At 44.8% G+C, this 18739-nt stretch overlaps 2 protein-coding genes across 2 annotated transcripts; both read left to right on the top strand.

The window, feature by feature from the left end:
- Positions 1–2147: 2147 nt before the first annotated feature.
- LOC308167895 (inverted formin-2-like) lies at positions 2148–5608 on the top strand (the record flags this gene model as incomplete). The annotated part of the gene is made up of 2 exons (XM_080542373.1): positions 2148–2435; positions 5561–5608. The coding sequence occupies 2 exons, from the start codon at positions 2148–2150 to the stop codon at positions 5606–5608; spliced, it is 336 nt and encodes a 111-aa protein (XP_080398499.1).
- Positions 5609–5629: 21 nt separating this feature from the next.
- Positions 5630–15067, top strand: LOC308167894 (inverted formin-2-like; the record flags this gene model as incomplete). Its single annotated transcript, XM_080542372.1, has 4 exons — positions 5630–5643; positions 11546–11870; positions 12078–13625; positions 15020–15067. The coding sequence occupies 4 exons, from the start codon at positions 5630–5632 to the stop codon at positions 15065–15067; spliced, it is 1935 nt and encodes a 644-aa protein (XP_080398498.1).
- Between the last annotated feature and the right edge of the window lie 3672 nt (positions 15068–18739).

Raw genomic sequence — 18739 nt, 5'->3', positions numbered from 1 at the left:
TCATCTTTCATTTGGGGGGGGTAAAGTCCCTAGAATACAGAAAAGACTTCTACAGCGACATCGGTCCCAGGGCGGACTGGGCCTACCAAATTTGCTTTATTATCACTGGGCTGCCAATATTCAGAAAATCATATACTGGGTCCATTCACCACAGCCGTCTTGGTGCGAAATAGAAAATGAGTCATGTCTTTCAACATCCCTCTCCGCCTTGATTACCTCCAAACTCCCTCTATCTGCCCCACACTACACCTCTAACCCTGTTGTTGTTAATACATTACGAATATGGTCACAATTTCGACGCCACTTTGGTTTAAAAGATTTCTCCAACCTAGCCCCTATCTGCAATAACCACCTTTTTGTCCCCGCCAGAATAGACAATGCTTTCGCCTTATGGAAAAGACTCGGTCTCTCCAAATTTAAAGATCTCTATACTGAGGGCGTCTTCTCGACCTTTAATCACCTCTCTCAAAAATTCAACCTTCCCCGCTCAAGTTATTTTCGATACCTCCAGGTCCGACATTTCATTAAAAGTTTGGATCCAAACTTCCCAAATGCACCACAACCTTCTGCTATAGATGATATCCTCCAAATTCCTCCCAATCTAAAAGGCCTAATATCAAGTATTTACTCTAGCATATCATCCCTCGGAGACACTTCCCTCCACAAAATTAAAGAGAAATGGCAGGAGGAGCTAGGGGACGTAATACCCGATGACTCCTGGACTGAGGCTCTGACGAGAGTTAACGGGAGCACATCATGTGCTAGACTAGGCGTAATCCAATTTAAGGTCTTGCACCGAATTCACCTTTCCAAATCTAGGCTAGCCAGAATCTATCCTGACGTGGATGAGAATTGTAGCAGATGTCATAACGCTCCGGCACCGCTAACACACATGTTTTGGTCATGTCCCTTATTATTTGATTATTGGTCAGCAGTTTTCAGGACCCTCTCACAGGCACTAGATCTGAACCTGCAACCTAACGCCTACTCAGCTATCTTTGGCATAGCGCCAACTGACCAACAGATTATTAACAAGCATAAAGACATTGTGGCATTTGCCACTCTACTTGCTCGACGGAGGATTTTGCTTTGTTGGACATCCCCCAAACCACCGAATTCCTCCTTATGGTTGACTGACCTTATGCTTCACTTGAAACTTGAAAAGATTAAATATACACTTAGGGGGTCCAAAGACCGCTTTTATTTCACCTGGAACCCAATAATATCCTATTTCAACAAACTAAAAACCCTCCCTGACAATGCAAGTGCGCTGGATGCTGAGTGATGACATATGTTGTGAATCTATTTATCAGGATAAACCCCTAGAGATACATCATCTCGTTCTAGAGAGGGACATATTACAATCATAACAGACATGGTATCACAGACCAACACGACCATCTCATCTATCCTCACTTACAAATGAATTGCACTTTATTTCTCTTTATCTCTTTGATTACTTACCTGTACTGTCTTCATTACCTATCACCACTGTTATTATTATTATTATTATTTATTGTTGTTTATTTATATCCTTCGTCCTGGGATGCACCACTTGGGATTTTGTGGGGGGGGGGGGGGGGGGGGGGGTTGGGACATGTTTGTGTTTTGTGTAAAAACAAACCAAAACTGAAAAGTATTATTTTTGTATATCTGTAACATCTCAATAAAAAGAAAGTAAAAAAATTATTTAAAAAAATAAAATAGAAACCATTAGACAAGGCGTTTTCAAGGCAAGCTCTTCTGTGTCAGGCAATTTAGAATGTTGAAGTTTTTCCAATTGTCCCATTGTGATGCAATAAGAAACTATTACAACATTTGCAACATTTGACAGTGCTACAAAAACACTGTGTGCATTGGCCATTGAGATAATATAGAGATATTGAGATATTGAAAGTACTGGGATTCATCTTAATTATGTATTTTCCAGTTTTGGATATACTGCCAATGCTGAGGTAGGTGTGGGATGCATTAAATGCTAATCAAATGTTGGTGGAACAACAGTCACAGTCACTTTCTGTAAGATTTCCCAAACATCAATACCTATGTTGTGTGTGCGTGTGCGTGCATATGTGCATGTGTGTTTATGTAACAGGGAGACTGAGGACCTGGACCTGAACATCCAGTGTGAGGCCTTTGAGGATTCCATGGCCGAGGATGCGGAGGAGATGGAGAGGGTGTACGGAGGCATCGACATGAGCAGTCACCAGGAGGTCTTCACCTCCCTCCTCACCAAAGTGAGCAGCTCCCCAGCCTCTGTCCAGCTGCTGTCCATCCTGCAGGCTCTGCTGCTGGTGGCTCCAGGACGGGGAGACGTGTGGCTGACCCTGGAGGCCCTGGCTGTCCGTGCCACTCTGCTGGCCCACGACTCACAAATGGACTCCGCTGAACGTTTGATGGAGCGCCTGCTCTCTTCCAAGAGACAACAGATCTCAGCCAGTCCCAAGACCAAGACCACCAACAGGGCAATCCAGACAGACTTGCTCGGCAGCACAACCAACCAATCAGACATGGCTTCCGTAACTCCCCCTCCTCCCCCTCCACTTCCTGCTGCTACCCCAAACCCTCCTCCTCCCCCACCCCCACCCCTGCCAGGCACCACTTATGGTGCACCCCCACCACCTCCTCCTTTACCTGGGATGCCACCTCCTCCTCCACCACCTCTACCAGGGATGGGGCAGGGAGGTCCACCTCCTCCCCCTCCCCTGCCTGGTATGGGCCCCCCACCTCCCCCTCCCCTGCCTGGTATGGGCCCCCCACCTCCCCCTCCCCTGCCTGGTATGGGCCCCCCTCCCCCACCACCCCCTCCCCCAGGTATTGGAGGAGGTATTATTGTGCCCCAGAACGCTCCTCTCCCCAAGGCCAGCCGCTGTCCCACACTGCGCATGAACAAGCTCAACTGGCAGAAGCTGCCCTCCAGAGTGGTGTCTGAAAGCCAATCCATGTGGTCGTCAGTGCAGTCTGATTCCCTGGAACCTGACTACTCCAGCATTGAGGAGCTCTTCTGTCTGCCAGTGACTGACTCAAAGGCCAAAAGTACCAACACTACGGTCAAACGAGAGCCCAAAGAGATATCCTTCATTGATGCCAAGAAAAATCTAGATTTGAACATATTCTTGAAGCAGTTCAGATGCTCACATAAAGACTTTGTAGCTATGATCCAAAATGGGGACCGTTCCAAGTTTGACGTCGAGGTGCTGAAACAGATGCAGACGTTACTGCCGGAGAAACATGAGATTGAGAACCTCAAGTCATACCAAGGGGAGATAGAGAAGCTGGCCGGTGTGGATCGGTTCTACCTCGAGCTCCTATCAGTTTCATGCTACACCATGAGGATCGAGTGCATGCTTCTCTGTGAGGAGACCCCTTCTGTGTTAAAGATGCTGCAACCCAAAGCTGAGCTGCTGGACGCAGCCTGTGAGAGTTTGAAGGAGAGCACCCGCCTTCCAAGTTTCTGCAAGCTCATACTTGACATTGGAAACTTCCTCAACTATGGGAGTCACATAGGCAATGCAGATGGCTTCAAGATCAGCACCTTGCTGAAGCTCACAGATACCAAAGCCAACAAGTCCCGTATCACATTGCTCCATCACATCCTGGAGGAGGCGGAGAAAACCCATGCTGACTTGCTGAACCTTCCGGATGATCTAGAGATCTGTGAAAAGGCTGCTAGAATAAATGTGGATTCTATTCAGGCAGAGTCGAGCTCACTGGTCAAACGGTTGAAGGGTTCTGAGAAAAAAGTGTCCTCTTCTTCTCAGGAGGATATCAAGCAGCAGTATCTCACTGCTATGAAGGGGAACCTGGAGGCCTGTGAGAAGCTGCAGGAGCTCTTTGCCTCCATCAAAAAGAAGAAGGAAGAGCTAGCAGAGTATCTGTGTGAGGACACGTCCCGCCTCTCACTAGAGGAGCTGTTCAACACCATCAAGACCTTCAGAGGACTCTTCCTTAAAGCAATCAAGGAAAACCAGACCTGGAGAGAGCAGGCCATCAAGGCAGAGAAGAGGAAGAAACAGCAAGAGGAGGATGACGCCAAGAGACCGAGGGGGGAGAACGGAAAAATAATTCGTAAAGCCCCCCCAGTCCAGGAGGAGGGCTGCATCATGTTGGACCACCTGTTGGCTATGATGAAGGGCAATGCACTAAGGAAGACCACCAGGGCCCAGGCAGACAGGGGCAGCCTGCCCTCTAATGACAAGAAAAGGGATAGCACCCAGCCTGAACATGCCAAGCTTGAGCGATCATCAGCCGTAGATACCCAATATGGCATAGAAGTGGACAAGGTGGCATCAACCATTCAGCAAGGATCGCAGGACAGACTGCCACACACAGGGGAGTCCACATCAGGCCTTCCAACAGGACTCAAACTGGATTAATCAGAGACCATCGCCCCCCTCAATCCTGGATTGGATCCCCTGCTCAAGGAGGGATCTTCAGAGAGAGATGAGGGCATCAGTGGCGGCTCCTGCCAAATCTCTCAGGGGGGGCAATTGTTGCGTTGATGGTTAAGGTGACACGTTCAAGGGTAAATTCACCTAAATCAGCGGGCTTAAATAAATTGACTCTCACAGCCAAAAAATAAATAATAAAAATAAAAAAAAGCTCTTTGGTCTTGCCCATTGTGGAGAGGTTGGGGTCTGATTGATTGAGTGTGTGGAGTGTGTCTTTTATAAAGGTAACGAGTTCAAACTGGTGCAGTTAATACAGGTAATGAGTGGAGAATAGGAGGGCTTCTTAAAGAAAAACTAACAGGTCTGTGAGAGCTGGAATTATTACTGGTTGGTAGGTGATCAAATACTTATTTCATACAATAAAATGCAAATTAATTATTTAAAAGTCATACAATGTGATTTTCTGGATTTTTGTTTTAGATTCCGTCTCTCACAGTTGAAGTGTACCTATGATAAAAATTACAGACCTCTACATTCTTTCTAAGTGGGAAAACCTGCAAAATCAGCAGTGTATCAAATACTTGTTCTCCCCACTGTAGTTACCGAAATAAAACACAGATCAAAAGATTTAATGTACGATTCAAGTAGCCGATGTCCTTGACAACTGGTAAATGTGGTGGAGCAGGATTTAGCTTCTCTGAGGAGTTAAGTAGAGAGAGCAGCCTGTGGCTGTGGAAAGGATTGGGCTTAAATTGAGGATACACTAAAACGTGAAACTGACAAGCGCCAAAAAAGCTCCCCTGCCAGTTCCTGCCAACAGAGACTTGTTGAGACCAGCGTGCAGGGGGTTGGCACGGGTTCACACCGAGGCTGGTTGAGGCAGAAATCGAAGGACGTCGTGTGTTTTTATATTCCTCATTCGATTCCATGCATTACAATAAGCCTGTCCACCGATTTTCTACCTCCATGGTTGGAACCACGAGACTAGACACTACATGGTCATGGATGTGCCTAGGGACACAGCAAGCATGACCAGGGAAAGTTGTCTCCACAGGACCTGAAGCACAAAGCACCAATTCAGTTCAAGAAAAGAGAAAGAGTAGAGAAATGTATGCTTGTTACACAGAAAGTGTTAAAAAATAAAACTGACGTCATAATCTGCCCTCTAGGGCCAGCATCAGGTGCAGATCAAGCGTCAAGGGGGTTACTATCGTTGAACAGAGAATAGTGGCTTTAAGATGGCACAGACAAGGCTCGTCTGAAAGTAAAACATCAAAATATCGAGGGCATTAGTTATAAGTTACCCCTAATGGGCCAGCATCAGGTGCAAATGAAAAGTAACATTATTTTAAAAAAAATATTGACATACGGTCACTGAGTACTGCAGAGTACTATTTTTGTTGCTTTAATAAAGGCTGGCAGTCTTTAATTTAACTGTTGTTGGTGTGGACTATATACTGGGGAGGTATTTGAATGAATGAATGAATGAATGGTCTTTATTGTCATTGCTACAGTACAGGTACCAAACAACGAAATTTAGGAGGGGTGGCTCCCCTGGTGTTAGGAAAAAAAAAAAATATATATATATATAATATTCAGGGGTCAAAAAATGTATACAAATATCGGATCGGTATCGGTATCGCCGATACCCGAAGCCCAGGTATCGGTATCGGTAGTGAAAAAGTGGGATCGGGACATCCCTAGCTAAAATGTTGTCAGCGTTCATGGACCAAATTGGATGTGTCGATCCATGGCGCTTCCAATTTCCTCACGATAAAAAATTCTCGTTTTTTTCACACGTCCACCATTCGTATAGCAGAATTGATTACTTCTTTATAGACAGAACACTACTTCCCTTTGTCAAAAACGTAGAATATTCAACCATAATTGAATCTGACCATGCCCCAGTACTATTGGATCTGTCCTTCCCACTTAACTACTCTGACCGCGCTCCATGGAGACTTGATACCACACTACTAACAGATAAAGAATTCTGCCAAATGATTTCAACTGCCATAGACAATTTCTTGGAAACCAATAGGGACGACACTGTTTCTCCCTCCCTGCTCTGGCAGACCCTTAAAGTAGTAATAAGGGGGGACATTATTGCATACACATCTAGGCTGAACAAAGCTAGGAGGCAAGAACAGGAGCAACTTCTCAACTCAATGATTGACATAGATCATCAATACTCTGACTCTCCCACCCCGGAGCTTTACAAAAATAAGCTGAATCTCAAAGCCAAATACGAGTTATTAACATCCGATAAGACAGAACGTATGCTGCTGAAATCACGAGGCTTTGTTTATGAGCATGGGGAAAAGGCTGGTAGAATGTTAGCGCATCAATTAAAATGTAAATCCTCTGACCAACAGATTCCACAAATTAAAAGAGAAAATGGGGAGCTTACAACTGACCCCCTCGAAATCAATGAGACTTTTAGGGCATTTTATTCCAAATTGTACACTTCTGAGGCACCCAATGATGATACCAATATGCAACATTTCTTCACAAATTTAAATGCCCCTGTTATCAACCCTGTTCATAAAGCAGAACTTGAACTACCCTTCCAAGACACCGACATTTATAATGCAATCACAGCTATGCAAAGTAGTAAGGCCCCGGGCCCTGATGGATACCCCATCGAATTCTACAAAAAATTCTCAACCAAATTAACTCCGCTCATCTTAGAAATGTTCAATGACTCAATGGATAATGAGGCCCTGCCACAGACGCTAACAGAGGCATTCATAACCCTTTTACCGAAACCAGGGAAAGACAGAACGGAGTGTGGTTCACATCGCCCCATCTCGCTGCTCAACAGCGATGTCAAGATATTAGCTAAAGCACTCGCCCGGCGTCTAGAGTCCGTCACAGACGAGGTGATCTCCCCTGATCAAACTGGCTTCATGCTGGGCCGCCACTCATTCTCTAACATCCGAAACCTTCTAAATGTCGTACATTCTCCTACGTCCGAGGAGGTACCTGAGGTGGTTCTCTCCCTGGATGCGGAGAAGGCTTTTGACAGAGTGGAGTGGGCGTACTTATTTGAATGTCTGAAAGCTTTTGGCTTTGGACCCACTTTTATTGCATGGATCAGACTACTATACTCATCTCCTAAGGCAGGGGTCGGGTAATTAGGTTTGGCCTCGGGCCAATTTTTTTTTGAGCCACTAGATGGCGGGCCCGAACATAATCAAAGGCTAATTTAAGTAATTGATTGTTTTAAAATGTGACACGTTCTAATGCTTTGACTTTTCTTTCGACTGTACACATCGCTAGTCAACTAACACAGCTTGTTTTGTGAACCTGCTAACAATGTAAAGTAGTGTTCTAGTTAACTAGGTAGCTGTCCAATCCATTATGTTGCAGTATTTTGGCTTGATTAGCGAGTTTGTGTTGTGATTCTCAACAACGTTGAAACGTAGTTTCACACTTTTCCATATTTTTGAATAATAAATGTGTGGACTGACGATGTAGCGTAGCCTAACTTATTCTAATAATTATGTAACAGTTTCATTCTGATAATTATTCCCCCCTCCTCCCAGACAAGGTCACATTATTATTATTGGATTGGTTGTTTGCGTGCCGGGTGAAGTTAGCCAAACATTTAACCTGCTAGCAAGAGAAACATAATGTCACTCTCCAAAGGTCTAAAGAGGAAAGTTGACGGTGGAAACAGGGCATTTAAAGAGGAATGGACAGCGAACTATACGTTCATCCTACCTGGTTTCATCAATGCAAAGCCGTTGTGAGAGACATTTTCCGTGCTCACAATGTTCCCTTTCTATACGCGAGTCGTCCTTTTCGTCAATGAATGCGATAAAGACGCACGAGAGGAATCGATGGATGCATAAAAACCTTGAGAACTGCCTGTGGATTAAAGTGACGTCAATATCACCAGATATCAAGCAAATACTGACCGATGGGAGATGCTTTTTGTTTGCGCCGATTTTGTTTTCAATGTTTTTCAGAAAATTAAACAGAATTTGCGTTGTTACTGTTCATATGTGTGTTGCAGTCACATATACGTAAACATTACGTTTGAATGGCTTACTGAGCTCGTGTTATTTTGTTCAAACCACACACGGTATGTCGGCTATTTCAGCACCGTGACGCGTTGTCCACCTGCTTATGATTCACTCTGAGGGGTTCAGCGTCAGTGCGCTTCGGTGCACCTTGCTGCCTGATTGTCTGTCCCTGTGTCATTCACTCTCAACATGGATAAAAGTACAATAAGCATTATTCAGGTGGAGTTCGATTCTCTATTCGGACATTATAGGCGCTATATGTGGGACTGTCGGTCCGATATTATTATAAAAAAATAAAAAAAATAAAAAATAAAAAGTGGATTCTCAAAATAATCTGCTGGGCCAAATATTATTGGTGACGGGCCAGCAATGGCCCACGGGCCGCCTATTGCCGACCCCTGTCCTAAGGCATCGGTAGTTACGAACGGGAAACGCTCCACATTTTTCTCATTGTCGAGAGGGACACGCCAGGGGTGCCCGCTGAGCCCACTCCTATTCTCATTCGCCATCGAACCTCTGTCTATCATGTTAAAATCTTCTCCAATAATAAATGGAATTTCTAGATGGGGGAAGGAACACAAGGTGGCGCTATATGCCGACGACTTACTGTTGTATGTATCTGAACCGGTGCAATGCATTTCCCATATAGTTCAGATGCTGCATAGATTTGGTAGCTTTTCGGGATACAAGATCAACCTCACTAAGAGCGAATGTTTTCCAGTGAACAACCTAGATCTCGCAATCCCACAATGTGACTTGACCTTCCATTTGTCTAAATCTGGCTTCAAATATTTGGGAATTAATATTACACGGTCCTTCTCTAAACTACATGAAAAAAACTTCACGCCCCTTGTTAATAAATTAAAAGATGATTTACAGAAATGGAGGTCCATTAATTTATCACTGGCAGGGAAGATCAACTGTATTAAGCATTAAGATGAACGTTCTACCCCGATTCCTCTACCTTTTCCAATGTCTCCCTATATTCCTCCCAAAGTCCTTCTTCTCGTCCATAGATAAGTCCATATCATCTTTCATTTGGGGGGGGTAAAGTCCCTAGAATACAGAAAAGACTTCTACAGCGACATCGGTCCCAGGGCGGACTGGGCCTACCAAATTTGCTTTATTATCACTGGGCTGCCAATATTCAGAAAATCATATACTGGGTCCATTCACCACAGCCGTCTTGGTGCGAAATAGAAAATGAGTCATGTCTTTCAACATCCCTCTCCGCCTTGATTACCTCCAAACTCCCTCTATCTGCCCCACACTACACCTCTAACCCTGTTGTTGTTAATACATTACGAATATGGTCACAATTTCGACGCCACTTTGGTTTAAAAGATTTCTCCAACCTAGCCCCTATCTGCAATAACCACCTTTTTGTCCCCGCCAGAATAGACAATGCTTTCGCCTTATGGAAAAGACTCGGTCTCTCCAAATTTAAAGATCTCTATACTGAGGGCGTCTTCTCGACCTTTAATCACCTCTCTCAAAAATTCAACCTTCCCCGCTCAAGTTATTTTCGATACCTCCAGGTCCGACATTTCATTAAAAGTTTGGATCCAAACTTCCCAAATGCACCACAACCTTCTGCTATAGATGATATCCTCCAAATTCCTCCCAATCTAAAAGGCCTAATATCAAGTATTTACTCTAGCATATCATCCCTCGGAGACACTTCCCTCCACAAAATTAAAGAGAAATGGCAGGAGGAGCTAGGGGACGTAATACCCGATGACTCCTGGACTGAGGCTCTGACGAGAGTTAACGGGAGCACATCATGTGCTAGACTAGGCGTAATCCAATTTAAGGTCTTGCACCGAATTCACCTTTCCAAATCTAGGCTAGCCAGAATCTATCCTGACGTGGATGAGAATTGTAGCAGATGTCATAACGCTCCGGCAACGCTAACACACATGTTTTGGTCATGTCCCTTATTATTTGATTATTGGTCAGCAGTTTTCAGGACCCTCTCACAGGCACTAGATCTGAACCTGCAACCTAACGCCTACTCAGCTATCTTTGGCATAGCGCCAACTGACCAACAGATTATTAACAAGCATAAAGACATTGTGGCATTTGCCACTCTACTTGCTCGACGGAGGATTTTGCTTTGTTGGACATCCCCCAAACCACCGAATTCCTCCTTATGGTTGACTGACCTTATGCTTCACTTGAAACTTGAAAAGATTAAATATACACTTAGGGGGTCCAAAGACCGCTTTTATTTCACCTGGAACCCAATAATATCCTATTTCAACAAACTAAAAACCCTCCCTGACAATGCAAGTGCGCTGGATGCTGAGTGATGACATATGTTGTGAATCTATTTATCAGGATAAACCCCTAGAGATACATCATCTCGTTCTAGAGAGGGACATATTACAATCATAACAGACATGGTATCACAGACCAACACGACCATCTCATCTATCCTCACTTACAAATGAATTGCACTTTATTTCTCTTTATCTCTTTGATTACTTACCTGTACTGTCTTCATTACCTATCACCACTGTTATTATTATTATTATTATTATTTATTGTTGTTTATTTATATCCTTCGTCCTGGGATGCACCACTTGGGATTTTGTGGGGGGGGGGGGGGGGGGGGGTTGGGACATGTTTGTGTTTTGTGTAAAAACAAACCAAAACTGAAAAGTATTATTTTTGTATATCTGTAACATCTCAATAAAAAGAAAGTAAAAAAAATATTTAAAAAAATAAAATAGAAACCATTAGACAAGGCGTTTTCAAGGCAAGCTCTTCTGTGTCAGGCAATTTAGAATGTTGAAGTTTTTCCAATTGTCCCATTGTGATGCAATAAGAAACTATTACAACATTTGCAACATTTGACAGTGCTACAAAAACACTGTGTGCATTGGCCATTGAGATAATATAGAGATATTGAGATATTGAAAGTACTGGGATTCATCTTAATTATGTATTTTCCAGTTTTGGATATACTGCCAATGCTGAGGTAGGTGTGGGATGCATTAAATGCTAATCAAATGTTGGTGGAACAACAGTCACAGTCACTTTCTGTAAGATTTCCCAAACATCAATACCTATGTTGTGTGTGCGTGTGCGTGCATATGTGCATGTGTGTTTATGTAACAGGGAGACTGAGGACCTGGACCTGAACATCCAGTGTGAGGCCTTTGAGGATTCCATGGCCGAGGATGCGGAGGAGATGGAGAGGGTGTACGGAGGCATCGACATGAGCAGTCACCAGGAGGTCTTCACCTCCCTCCTCACCAAAGTGAGCAGCTCCCCAGCCTCTGTCCAGCTGCTGTCCATCCTGCAGGCTCTGCTGCTGGTGGCTCCAGGACGGGGAGACGTGTGGCTGACCCTGGAGGCCCTGGCTGTCCGTGCCACTCTGCTGGCCCACGACTCACAAATGGACTCCGCTGAACGTTTGATGGAGCGCCTGCTCTCTTCCAAGAGACAACAGATCTCAGCCAGTCCCAAGACCAAGACCACCAACAGGGCAATCCAGACAGACTTGCTCGGCAGCACAACCAACCAATCAGACATGGCTTCCGTAACTCCCCCTCCTCCCCCTCCTCCCCCTCCACTTCCTGCTGCTACCCCAAACCCTCCTCCTCCCCCACCCCCACCCCTGCCAGGCACCACTTATGGTGCACCCCCACCACCTCCTCCTTTACCTGGGATGCCACCTCCTCCTCCACCACCTCTACCAGGGATGGGGCAGGGAGGTCCACCTCCTCCCCCTCCCCTGCCTGGTATGGGCCCCCCACCTCCCCCTCCCCTGCCTGGTATGGGCCCCCCACCTCCCCCTCCCCTGCCTGGTATGGGCCCCCCTCCCCCACCACCCCCTCCCCCAGGTATTGGAGGAGGTATTATTGTGCCCCAGAACGCTCCTCTCCCCAAGGCCAGCCGCTGTCCCACACTGCGCATGAAGAAGCTCAACTGGCAGAAGCTGCCCTCCAGAGTGGTGTCTGAAAGCCAATCCATGTGGTCGTCAGTGCAGTCTGATTCCCTGGAACCTGACTACTCCAGCATTGAGGAGCTCTTCTGTCTGCCAGTGACTGACTCAAAGGCCAAAAGTACCAACACTACGGTCAAACGAGAGCCCAAAGAGATATCCTTCATTGATGCCAAGAAAAATCTAGATTTGAACATATTCTTGAAGCAGTTCAGATGCTCACATAAAGACTTTGTAGCTATGATCCAAAATGGGGACCGTTCCAAGTTTGACGTCGAGGTGCTGAAACAGATGCAGACGTTACTGCCGGAGAAACATGAGATTGAGAACCTCAAGTCATACCAAGGGGAGATAGAGAAGCTGGCCGGTGTGGATCGGTTCTACCTCGAGCTCCTATCAGTTTCATGCTACACCATGAGGATCGAGTGCATGCTTCTCTGTGAGGAGACCCCTTCTGTGTTAAAGATGCTGCAACCCAAAGCTGAGCTGCTGGACGCAGCCTGTGAGAGTTTGAAGGAGAGCACCCGCCTTCCAAGTTTCTGCAAGCTCATACTTGACATTGGAAACTTCCTCAACTATGGGAGTCACATAGGCAATGCAGATGGCTTCAAGATCAGCACCTTGCTGAAGCTCACAGATACCAAAGCCAACAAGTCCCGTATCACATTGCTCCATCACATCCTGGAGGAGGCGGAGAAAACCCATGCTGACTTGCTGAACCTTCCGGATGATCTAGAGATCTGTGAAAAGGCTGCTAGAATAAATGTGGATTCTATTCAGGCAGAGTCGAGCTCACTGGTCAAACGGTTGAAGGGTTCTGAGAAAAAAGTGTCCTCTTCTTCTCAGGAGGATATCAAGCAGCAGTATCTCACTGCTATGAAGGGGAACCTGGAGGCCTGTGAGAAGCTGCAGGAGCTCTTTGCCTCCATCAAAAAGAAGAAGGAAGAGCTAGCAGAGTATCTGTGTGAGGACACGTCCCGCCTCTCACTAGAGGAGCTGTTCAACACCATCAAGACCTTCAGAGGACTCTTCCTTAAAGCAATCAAGGAAAACCAGACCTGGAGAGAGCAGGCCATCAAGGCAGAGAAGAGGAAGAAACAGCAAGAGGAGGATGACGCCAAGAGACCGAGGGGGGAGAACGGAAAAATAATTCGTAAAGCCCCCCCAGTCCAGGAGGAGGGCTGCATCATGTTGGACCACCTGTTGGCTATGATGAAGGGCAATGCACTAAGGAAGACCACCAGGGCCCAGGCAGACAGGGGCAGCCTGCCCTCTAATGACAAGAAAGGGGATAGCACCCAGCCTGAACATGCCAAGCTTGAGCGATCATCAGCCGTAGATACCCAATATGGCATAGAAGTGGACAAGGTGGCATCAACCATTCAGCAAGGATCGCAGGACAGACTGCCACACACAGGGGAGTCCACATCAGGCCTTCCAACAGGACTCAAACTGGATTAATCAGAGACCATCGCCCCCCTCAATCCTGGATTGGATCCCCTGCTCAAGGAGGGATCTTCAGAGAGAGATGAGGGCATCAGTGGCGGCTCCTGCCAAATCTCTCAGGGGGGGCAATTGTTGCGTTGATGGTTAAGGTGACACGTTCAAGGGTAAATTCACCTAAATCAGCGGGCTTAAATAAATTGACTCTCACAGCCAAAAAATAAATAATAAAAATAAAAAAAAGCTCTTTGGTCTTGCCCATTGTGGAGAGGTTGGGGTCTGATTGATTGAGTGTGTGGAGTGTGTCTTTTATAAAGGTAACGAGTTCAAACTGGTGCAGTTAATACAGGTAATGAGTGGAGAATAGGAGGGCTTCTTAAAGAAAAACTAACAGGTCTGTGAGAGCTGGAATTATTACTGGTTGGTAGGTGATCAAATACTTATTTCATACAATAAAATGCAAATTAATTATTTAAAAGTCATACAATGTGATTTTCTGGATTTTTGTTTTAGATTCCGTCTCTCACAGTTGAAGTGTACCTATGATAAAAATTACAGACCTCTACATTCTTTCTAAGTGGGAAAACCTGCAAAATCAGCAGTGTATCAAATACTTGTTCTCCCCACTGTAGTTACCGAAATAAAACACAGATCAAAAGATTTAATGTACGATTCAAGTAGCCGATGTCCTTGACAACTGGTAAATGTGGTGGAGCAGGATTTAGCTTCTCTGAGGAGTTAAGTAGAGAGAGCAGCCTGTGGCTGTGGAAAGGATTGGGCTTAAATTGAGGATACACTAAAACGTGAAACTGACAAGCGCCAAAAAAGCTCCCCTGCCAGTTCCTGCCAACAGAGACTTGTTGAGACCAGCGTGCAGGGGGTTGGCACGGGTTCACACCGAGGCTGGTTGAGGCAGAAATCGAAGGACGTCGTGTGTTTTTATATTCCTCATTCGATTCCATGCATTACAATAAGCCTGTCCACCGATTTTCTACCTCCATGGTTGGAACCACGAGACTAGACACTACATGGTCATGGATGTGCCTAGGGACACAGCAAGCATGACCAGGGAAAGTTGTCTCCACAGGACCTGAAGCACAAAGCACCAATTCAGTTCAAGAAAAGAGAAAGAGTAGAGAAATGTATGCTTGTTACACAGAAAGTGTTAAAAAATAAAACTGACGTCATAATCTGCCCTCTAGGGCCAGCATCAGGTGCAGATCAAGCGTCAAGGGGGTTACTATCGTTGAACAGAGAATAGTGGCTTTAAGATGGCACAGACAAGGCTCGTCTGAAAGTAAAACATCAAAATATCGAGGGCATTAGTTATAAGTTACCCCTAATGGGCCAGCATCAGGTGCAAATGAAAAGTAACATTATTTTAAAAAAAATATTGACATACGGTCACTGAGTACTGCAGAGTACTATTTTTGTTGCTTTAATAAAGGCTGGCAGTCTTTAATTTAACTGTTGTTGGTGTGGACTATATACTGGGGAGGTATTTGAATGAATGAATGAATGAATGGTCTTTATTGTCATTGCTACAGTACAGGTACCAAACAACGAAATTTAGGAGGGGTGGCTCCCCTGGTGTTAGGAAGAAAAAAAATATATATATATATATAATATTCAGGGGTCAAAAAATGTATACAAATATCGGATCGGTATCGGTATCGCCGATACCCGAAGCCCAGGTATCGGTATCGGTATCGGTAGTGAAAAAGTGGGATCGGGACATCCCTAGCTAAAATGTTGTCAGCGTTCATGGACCAAATTGGATGTGTCGATCCATGGCGCTTCCAATTTCCTCACGATAAAAAATTCTCGTTTTTTTCACACGTCCACCATTCGTATAGCAGAATTGATTACTTCTTTATAGACAGAACACTACTTCCCTTTGTCAAAAACGTAGAATATTCAACCATAATTGAATCTGACCATGCCCCAGTACTATTGGATCTGTCCTTCCCACTTAACTACTCTGACCGCGCTCCATGGAGACTTGATACCACACTACTAACAGATAAAGAATTCTGCCAAATGATTTCAACTGCCATAGACAATTTCTTGGAAACCAATAGGGACGACACTGTTTCTCCCTCCCTGCTCTGGCAGACCCTTAAAGTAGTAATAAGGGGGGACATTATTGCATACACATCTAGGCTGAACAAAGCTAGGAGGCAAGAACAGGAGCAACTTCTCAACTCAATGATTGACATAGATCATCAATACTCTGACTCTCCCACCCCGGAGCTTTACAAAAATAAGCTGAATCTCAAAGCCAAATACGAGTTATTAACATCCGATAAGACAGAACGTATGCTGCTGAAATCACGAGGCTTTGTTTATGAGCATGGGGAAAAGGCTGGTAGAATGTTAGCGCATCAATTAAAATGTAAATCCTCTGACCAACAGATTCCACAAATTAAAAGAGAAAATGGGGAGCTTACAACTGACCCCCTCGAAATCAATGAGACTTTTAGGGCATTTTATTCCAAATTGTACACTTCTGAGGCACCCAATGATGATACCAATATGCAACATTTCTTCACAAATTTAAATGCCCCTGTTATCAACCCTGTTCATAAAGCAGAACTTGAACTACCCTTCCAAGACACCGACATTTATAATGCAATCACAGCTATGCAAAGTAGTAAGGCCCCGGGCCCTGATGGATACCCCATCGAATTCTACAAAAAATTCTCAACCAAATTAACTCCGCTCATCTTAGAAATGTTCAATGACTCAATGGATAATGAGGCCCTGCCACAGACGCTAACAGAGGCATTCATAACCCTTTTACCGAAACCAGGGAAAGACAGAACGGAGTGTGGTTCACATCGCCCCATCTCGCTGCTCAACAGCGATGTCAAGATATTAGCTAAAGCACTCGCCCGGCGTCTAGAGTCCGTCACAGACGAGGTGATCTCCCCTGATCAAACTGGCTTCATGCTGGGCCGCCACTCATTCTCTAACATCCGAAACCTTCTAAATGTCGTACATTCTCCTACGTCCGAGGAGGTACCTGAGGTGGTTCTCTCCCTGGATGCGGAGAAGGCTTTTGACAGAGTGGAGTGGGCGTACTTATTTGAATGTCTGAAAGCTTTTGGCTTTGGACCCACTTTTATTGCATGGATCAGACTACTATACTCATCTCCTAAGGCAGGGGTCGGCAATTAGGTTTGGCCTCGGGCCAATTTTTTTTTGAGCCACTAGATGGCGGGCCCGAACATAATCAAAGGCTAATTTAAGTAATTGATTGTTTTAAAATGTGACACGTTCTAATGCTTTGACTTTTCTTTCGACTGTACACATCGCTAGTCAACTAACACAGCTTGTTTTGTGAACCTGCTAACAATGTAAAGTAGTGTTCTAGTTAACTAGGTAGCTGTCCAATCCATTATGTTGCAGTATTTTGGCTTGATTAGCGAGTTTTTGTTGTGATTCTCAACAACGTTGAAACGTAGTTTCACACTTTTCCATATTTTTGAATAATAAATGTGTGGACTGACGATGTAGCGTAGCCTAACTTATTCTAATAATTATGTAACAGTTTCATTCTGATAATTATTCCCCCCTCCTCCCAGACAAGGTCACATTATTATTATTGGATTGGTTGTTTGCGTGCCGGGTGAAGTTAGCCAAACATTTAACCTGCTAGCAAGAGAAACATAATGTCACTCTCCAAAGGTCTAAAGAGGAAAGTTGACGGTGGAAACAGGGCATTTAAAGAGGAATGGACAGCGAACTATACGTTCATCCTACCTGGTTTCATCAATGCAAAGCCGTTGTGAGAGACATTTTCCGTGCTCACAATGTTCCCTTTCTATACGCGAGTCGTCCTTTTCGTCAATGAATGCGATAAAGACGCACGAGAGGAATCGATGGATGCATAAAAACCTTGAGAACTGCCTGTGGATTAAAGTGACGTCAATATCACCAGATATCAAGCAAATACTGACCGATGGGAGATGCTTTTTGTTTGCGCCGATTTTGTTTTCAATGTTTTTCAGAAAATTAAACAGAATTTGCGTTGTTACTGTTCATATGTGTGTTGCAGTCACATATACGTAAACATTACGTTTGAATGGCTTACTGAGCTCGTGTTATTTTGTTCAAACCACACACGGTATGTCGGCTATTTCAGCACCGTGACGCGTTGTCCACCTGCTTATGATTCACTCTGAGGGGTTCAGCGTCAGTGCGCTTCGGTGCACCTTGCTGCCTGATTGTCTGTCCCTGTGTCATTCACTCTCAACATGGATAAAAGTACAATAAGCATTATTCAGGTGGAGTTCGATTCTCTATTCGGACATTATAGGCGCTATATGTGGGACTGTCGGTCCGATATTATTATAAAAAAATAAAAAAAATAAAAAATAAAAAGTGGATTCTCAAAATAATCTGCTGGGCCAAATATTATTGGTGACGGGCCAGCAATGGCCCACGGGCCGCCTATTGCCGACCCCTGTCCTAAGGCATCGGTAGTTACGAACGGGAAACGCTCCACATTTTTCTCATTGTCGAGAGGGACACGCCAGGGGTGCCCGCTGAGCCCACTCCTATTCTCATTCGCCATCGAACCTCTGTCTATCATGTTAAAATCTTCTCCAATAATAAATGGAATTTCTAGATGGGGGAAGGAACACAAGGTGGCGCTATATGCCGACGACTTACTGTTGTATGTATCTGAACCGGTGCAATGCATTTCCCATATAGTTCAGATGCTGCATAGATTTGGTAGCTTTTCGGGATACAAGATCAACCTCACTAAGAGCGAATGTTTTCCAGTGAACAACCTAGATCTCGCAATCCCACAATGTGACTTGCCCTTCCATTTGTCTAAATCTGGCTTCAAATATTTGGGAATTAATATTACACGGTCCTTCTCTAAACTACATGAAAAAAACTTCACGCCCCTT

This window comes from Nansenia antarctica (genome assembly GCF_963989245.1).
Source record: "Nansenia antarctica genome assembly, chromosome: 11".
In the NCBI taxonomy this organism is placed as follows: Eukaryota; Metazoa; Chordata; class Actinopteri; order Argentiniformes; family Microstomatidae; genus Nansenia; species Nansenia antarctica.
Note: the sequence above shows the minus strand (reverse complement) of the source record. Positions and strands in the feature narration are given on the sequence as shown.